At 31.9% G+C, this 6,968-nt stretch overlaps 1 protein-coding gene across 1 annotated transcript; it reads left to right on the top strand.

Moving 5' to 3' along the window:
* Nucleotides 1-207: 207 nt before the first annotated feature.
* On the top strand, nucleotides 208-1,598 carry LOC132606725 (uncharacterized). The gene is made up of 2 exons (XM_060320346.1): nucleotides 208-569; nucleotides 929-1,598. Exons 1-2 carry the CDS (start codon nucleotides 405-407, stop codon nucleotides 1,436-1,438), a joined length of 675 nt encoding a protein of 224 aa, XP_060176329.1. The 5' UTR covers nucleotides 208-404; the 3' UTR covers nucleotides 1,439-1,598.
* Nucleotides 1,599-6,968: the final 5,370 nt, after the last annotated feature.

Raw genomic sequence — 6,968 nt, 5'->3', positions numbered from 1 at the left:
AAACGCATTCTTAAGGTAATGTTTCCTTACCAAACACACCCTCAATCCTTCGTACACTTCCATTAGCAGATTGACATCCGCATAAAAGCTTATAAACCAATATGTGGGGCAAAGATTGGGGCCAATCTCACCTCAGTCAGACTCCATTTGTTATTTTATTTTCCTGTGATCCCATTATATATGTTGTCAATTGTGTGTATTTTCCACTATAGACACCCCGACCTAATTTTTGACAAAACTGCATGCATACTTGGTCCCCATCTTTTTTGCTAGTTGCTAATGACGTATAACTCCACTTCTCTCAACACACCCCATCTTTCTAAAAGCAAAGATAAATCCATAAGCAATCTCAAATCTCTAAGATAAACACCAAACAAACTCTCTCTATAGAGAAATTAAAATTCATGGGTGCCATTAACTTCTTGGACACCATTTTAGTCCCCTTGAGTCTTTTCATCACAATTGGCTACCATGCCTATCTTTGGCAAAACTTGAAACATAAGCCTTCTAACACCACCATTGGTATGAACATGCTCAAGAGGAGATCTTGGCTGCGAGAGCTCAATCAAGCAAGTCTTCCATTTCATTCTTCAGTTTTAATTTTCTATTAATTAAATATGTATAACGAAATTCTGAGGCGGAATCAAGATTTTTAGCTTATTTGTTCTTGATCACAATTTCGTTCGTCACACAAAAAATATAAGATTTGAGTCAAAGTTATCGAATTCTACCGAACTTGTAGTTACCACTCCACTATGGCTCTGCCCCTGATTCTAATAAACAAACGTGCATCTAGGGGTTACTATGGGTCCAATTCTGCTTTCAACTCTAACTATGTATACTAATATGATTTTTTTTTTTTTATTCATTCTGAACTCACTGAATCTTGAATTCGCGGCGTCAATTGATGATTTTTTTTTTTTCGCAGGGAAACGCAAAGAAAGGCACGTTGGCTGTACAAAGTTTGAGAAATGCTTTAATGGAGACCATACTCACTGCTACAATCACAATTCTCATCACTTTGGCAATGGCAGCTTTGACAAACAATACTTTAAAAGTGAGCAACCTCTTTACTAATGCTTTCTTTGGCTCACAGACAGGGAAGATAATTGTTTTAAAATATGGATCAGCAACAATTTTCTTGGTGGCTAGCTTCTTGTGTAGCTCCATGGCACTTGGTTTCTTAATTGATGCTAATTTCTTGGTGAACGCATTGGGGGAATTCTCTATAAATCCAAGGCACACAGAGACCATATTTGAAAGAGGATTTACATTGGCTTTTGTTGGTGATAGGATGCTATGTATGACTTTTCCTCTTTTGTTTTGGATGTTTGGCCCTGTACCTGTGGTTGTGTCTTCGCTGGCTTTGGTTTGGGGGCTGCGCGAGCGCGATTTTGCTGGAAATTGGTCGAGAACGATGAATAAGAGTTGCACCTGAATAAGAAAAAACTATAGTAGTTGTTACTAATATCAGCGTATGTTGATCTTCATGATCCAATATAGTTCGTAAATACATATATAGTTTAAAATAATTATATATTGTTAGTGCACAAAAGTTTAACTTTTGTTACAACAAGCCAAGTGAATTATTGTGTGAATTCTTGGGGTTGTCTCGGGTGTGTGTGTGGGTGGGGTGGGGTGGGGGTGAGGGTGAGGGTGGGGGATATGCATTTTGTGCTAATTTATTGAGTCCTAAGCTTGAAAGTTTGCAATCATAATATATATTAAGCAATAAAGGAAGATTAATTTAACGAGGAAAGCTAGCTTAGATTTTCGTTTCTTTTGTAACAAAGTGATAGTTTCGATTTATGATATTAGTTATTATAAGATGTATAATTTAGATATAATCATACAATTTGATCCCATAAGTTACAACATGGATGCTTACTCGAACGATATATGATGTCTCCGAAGAGTCTCGTTACTTACCCAAAGTTTCTTTTGAGAAAATCGAAGTTGAAGAATTTAATAGATCCTAAACAGGGGATGTATCCATCTTAAAGCCAAAATTTTACATCTTTATTTCAAACTTCACCCAAATTACACTTCAATGTAAATCAGCCATGCGTGATGCGAATTTAAATTAGTCGGATCAATAAATTCTGAATATCGGATGATTATAAAAAAGATGCCCACAAGGAAAAGAAAACAACTTTATTGGTTATGTGAATGAAATGTTATTGGGTGTATTATTGTTTAAATCTCTCAAAACAAGTACTAATCATTAACAGAAGTTGCAATGTTTCCACATGTAATAAATATAACTTTACGACACAAAGTTAAGGATCTGTTTCAACTTCAAGTTAGAAGTGTCTCCAATTAGAGTTTTCAAGTTGACTATTCCTGTCAACAATCTATTTCAACTTCAAGTTAGAAGTGTCTCCATTGTTCACCATGTTGGCAATAACCAGTGAATCAAGTTTCAAAATACTTAGTTAAGGATTCAAACCAAAAATGGAGAAAGTTCTTGCAAGGAGTGCTTCCCCTTAAATAAGTCCCATGCAACGTGAACCTGAATTAGTCTAGTTAATGCCTTCCTAATAAAGGATGGTTAACCATAAGCAAACTTCAAGTCTAATGCACTATCTATGGAGTTGCACTATCATGTGAGCATATTTCAGATTGTTGATCACTGCAGGGGAGGAGCTAGAACATTCGGTACAGGTTTGGCTGAACCTTATAACTTTTGCTTAAACACTGTTTTTGTATTAGGAAATTTATTAACTATGTACAAATATTTAATTGTGAACCCAGTAACTAAGATGAGCTACGAGTTCAATGAAAAATTCAAAATCCACAAGCTTCAAATCCTAACTTCTCCTATGGTGATGAGTAGCTACATTATGATGAATGGATAAGGTAAAGGCGAAAATGTAAGAAAGTAACATGTTCTTTCGCCAGTTAACACTCGTGACTTGAACTAAAATATTTCACATTCCAATTAATGATCGGAAATCCAGTAAATTCTACTTGTGGAGTACTATCTTTTCCTATTTTACCTTTGTGTAATTTATGTTGTTAAAACCTTAAGAAATTGAAAGCTTAAAAGTAAAATATAAAATTGAAAATGCACAAAGGTTAAAATTTTATAAACTGTTAAACTTGTTGGAACATTGTATTAAAAATATCATAATTAATGACTTTCTTAATAAATATCCTGTGTTACATTTATTAAGAATTTTATTTTCTTAATCTACTTGAGATTTTGTTACCATATTCTATAAAAATCAATTTAGAAAAGATTATGAAAAACAAATCATTGATTAGCTTTCCATTACTAATGATGGAAACAAAACAATTCTATATTGTCTTCAAGTAGAAATCCCTTAAGGTGAATCCCTTAAGTCCATTACTAATGATGGAAACAAAATCCTTAAGGTGAATCCCTTAAGTCTCTTAACATGTAGTCCTTCTTAGTGAAGATCCTTTTGTTTTTATGTATCATCCCCTATAACATTACAAGCGGGTGCGTTTTGTTTATCGATACGTTGTGCACATTTTCAATAATCTTCCTCCAGATTCACAACAACTAAAACTTCATTGTCAATCTTGTGATGATGATCTTGGTATTCAATATCCTGGGGTGAGAAAGGACACTAGTTGGTGATTTTGTGGGGATGGAGACACTTTATTTTGGCGGGCTCCATCAAACAATTTGATGTATGGAATGATCAAGATTTTTGCATACGTGGTGAATAATACTAGCAAACGGTTGTGGCAAGTGCAGAAAGATGGTATCTACTTGGGTACTCATAATTCAACTGGCCAACTTAATATTACCAAATACGCCGAGTGGTGGAAAGTATAGTTTGTGTTTTCTGAAAGTAAATTAGAAGAATTATGTACTGGGAATTGAAGGAAATTATAATTACTAGAATATAACGTTCAGAAGCTTTTTCGTTTGCTTCTTTTATGTGTTTTATTCGACTGCTGCACCATGGATTTATATATAACTCATAATTATCCTATCAACTTATCTCTTCCTCTATAATCTCTGTCTATTAATATTTTACACAGGGAAAAAGCTCAGAATTATTCGAAATGACTTATCCATGCCACTCGTTAATAGTTGATTCATTTATGCCATTATCGTGACACATTTTTTCATTCGTGCCAAATCACTAATGAAACCTTACTACTAGTTACCAGATTTTGCCACATGACATTATCTAACCCTTTATGACTTACCAACCCCCACCCCTCTTACCCCTTTTTACGCATAGTATGTGTGAGTCATTTCATTAAGTTGTGGCAGATTGGATGAGCCATTTAGGACTGTACATTGAACTAGGACACGGCTTGACAGTAGTTGGGAGTCCTAGTTTGTGTGATTGTCTAACAAGTACCTGGAATAAATGATGATTTGTTTTAGCAAACTTGCATTTATTAATGGAGTATCAATTATCGATTATCTTACTGATCATGCTTGTATTGTTGTCTCTACATATGGAAGTAGTCTATATATCTCATTTTTGGGAGTGCAGTAATGATTAGAGAAACGTACTAATTTTAATAATTCCTAGTTTGTACTAATTTTCTGCTTTATCTAGAGTATCTTTTGTCAGAAAAAAATAAATAGGATCATCCAAACAACTTTTAGAATGAGCGCATGGTACGAAGGTAAAACGGAATACAATTTGCCTTACTTCAAGAAAAAATCATCTATGTAACAACTGCTAATATGCAAATTTATTTAAAAGGATGAAAGGATTATCTGTGAACACCTAATTTTTGTGCATTATTTAACTTCTCCTAAAGAATACAATTTAATGCTAATCTTAGCTTAATTTTTTAACTTTAATTATTTTTCTTGGCTTTTCTGCATTTTTTAAATGCATCGTTTATTCCATAAAATGACAAAAATATTTTCTTCTTTGATTTGTATATTTTATTGCATCTTTAAATTACAAAATACCCAAAAAAAAAAGTAAAAGAAATTTTTTTCCTTCTATTTGTGCATTCTAGGATTAATTGATTATTTAATTAATTATTCAATTCAATCCATTAGTTGGTTGGCAATTAATTAATGGAACATATTTGCCCTCCGTTAATAGTTCGGGTCAAATATGCTCTCGTTATTAGTATTACTAGTTGGGTCAAATTTGCTCCTAAATTATGCAAATGGAACAAGTTTATCTAGTAGATGTAGCAAATTTTGTATGAGCAATAGGAAGCACAAAATGTTATGTGCACACTTGCAAAATTAGTGATTCTTCTTAAATTTAAGATAACTTATTTGATAGAGAATCATTCTAAACGACCTATTAACACCAAAGATTTGACGCCTTTTAGTCAACTCAATACAAAAGCTATACACCAATTAAACCAAGGGTGAAGCTTATTGTGATACCACAATAAATTTCACTTGCGAGGATTGAAGCACTAACCCCTTAGGTATGATAAATTACGAATCATATTAACAAACCTGCAGTTTTTGTAAACAATTCAAACACGTATACGTATAATATATGACGACTTCGACAACGAGAAGATGATTATGATGATGGTCTATCTTTTAATTCATGGCATAATAAAAATAAAACTTTGAAGCAAAATGCCTTTATTTTTTTTTATTTTTTTCAATCACCAATCAAACACTAAGGAATAAGATAGAAAATCGTAGTTTTTCTTGAAAATTTTTGTCATGAAAAACATATTCATTCGTACCAAACAGAGCTCAATGTTTAACAGCTTCTCTTCTCTTATTCAAATTACGTATTTTAAGTTTTTTTACTTATTTTCACAGTCAGGTTACAATTGATGGCTTAATTCTGGTTACCTTCTTCTTCTTCTTCTCTCTCTCTCTCTCTCTTTTTTTTTTTTTTTTTAAATTTAGAATCATTTGAGTTTAATTAGAATGTACTGACCAAAACTCGAATCTGGCCCCACAATTACGGGAAAGCAAAGAAGAAAAATCTAGGAGCGATTGAAAAATCACTTTCCATGTCAAAGTATATAACATACCTTTCTACAAACTCTATGTCAACGAAATAAGAAAATGTTATTGTTTAGCCTAAAATCTGACTATTAGAAAAATTGGTAGAATTTATTTGAATGATGTCTAAAGCAACATACTTAATCCAAATAATATTAATCCCATGATAGTGTTGATCAAGCAGTAAAATAATAATTGAAATAATAAATTAAGCAAATGCCTATAAACGAGAGATGAAATAATAAAAGACGTGGATCAGGCGATAAATGATGTTGATGAACAGCGATGAATCTTGCGTTTATAGAGAGAATAGTTAAGTTTTTCGTGTTCAAGTAAAAATGAGATGGTTACAATTGTGAATAATGTGAGTCTTTATAGGATAACTAAAGGTGGCAACCGGTTTCAACTGGAACCGGTTAGGAAACCGGCCGGTTCCGGTTCCAAAACCGGAACCGCCTAACCGGTTCCGGTTTACCGGTTTAAACCTCAAACCGGAACCGGTCCGGTTTGGAGTGGTTAAAATCTTTTTTTTTTTTGTTTTTTGTATTATATATATATATATATATTATAGTATTTATTTGTATATTGTAGCTATATTTTCATATGTTATACAACTTTATAATTAAAGTTTAAATATTTACTGACTAACAGCCTAACAGCAAGTCAGCAATACAGAATAGTGCTTTTCGTATACATATATATGTATAACTTATTATATATACTAAATATATGTATAACTTAATATATATACTATATATATGTATAACTTAATATATATCTATATACATATCTACTATATATACTATATACTACTAATATATTATATAAATATATAAATCTATATATAATAATTATATATATATATGTACTATTATTTAATTATTATTGTATGATACTACTTAATTATATGTATAACTTATATATACTATAATATATGTACTACTAGACTATACATACTTAATATAACTAATTTTATATATATATATGTATGTATATATATTAACTATTATGTATAACTTATATATATATCGAA

This window comes from Lycium barbarum, chromosome 8, assembly GCF_019175385.1.
Source record: "Lycium barbarum isolate Lr01 chromosome 8, ASM1917538v2, whole genome shotgun sequence".
Classification (NCBI taxonomy): Eukaryota; Viridiplantae; Streptophyta; class Magnoliopsida; order Solanales; family Solanaceae; genus Lycium; species Lycium barbarum.
This window is presented reverse-complemented; position numbering and strand designations above follow the sequence as displayed.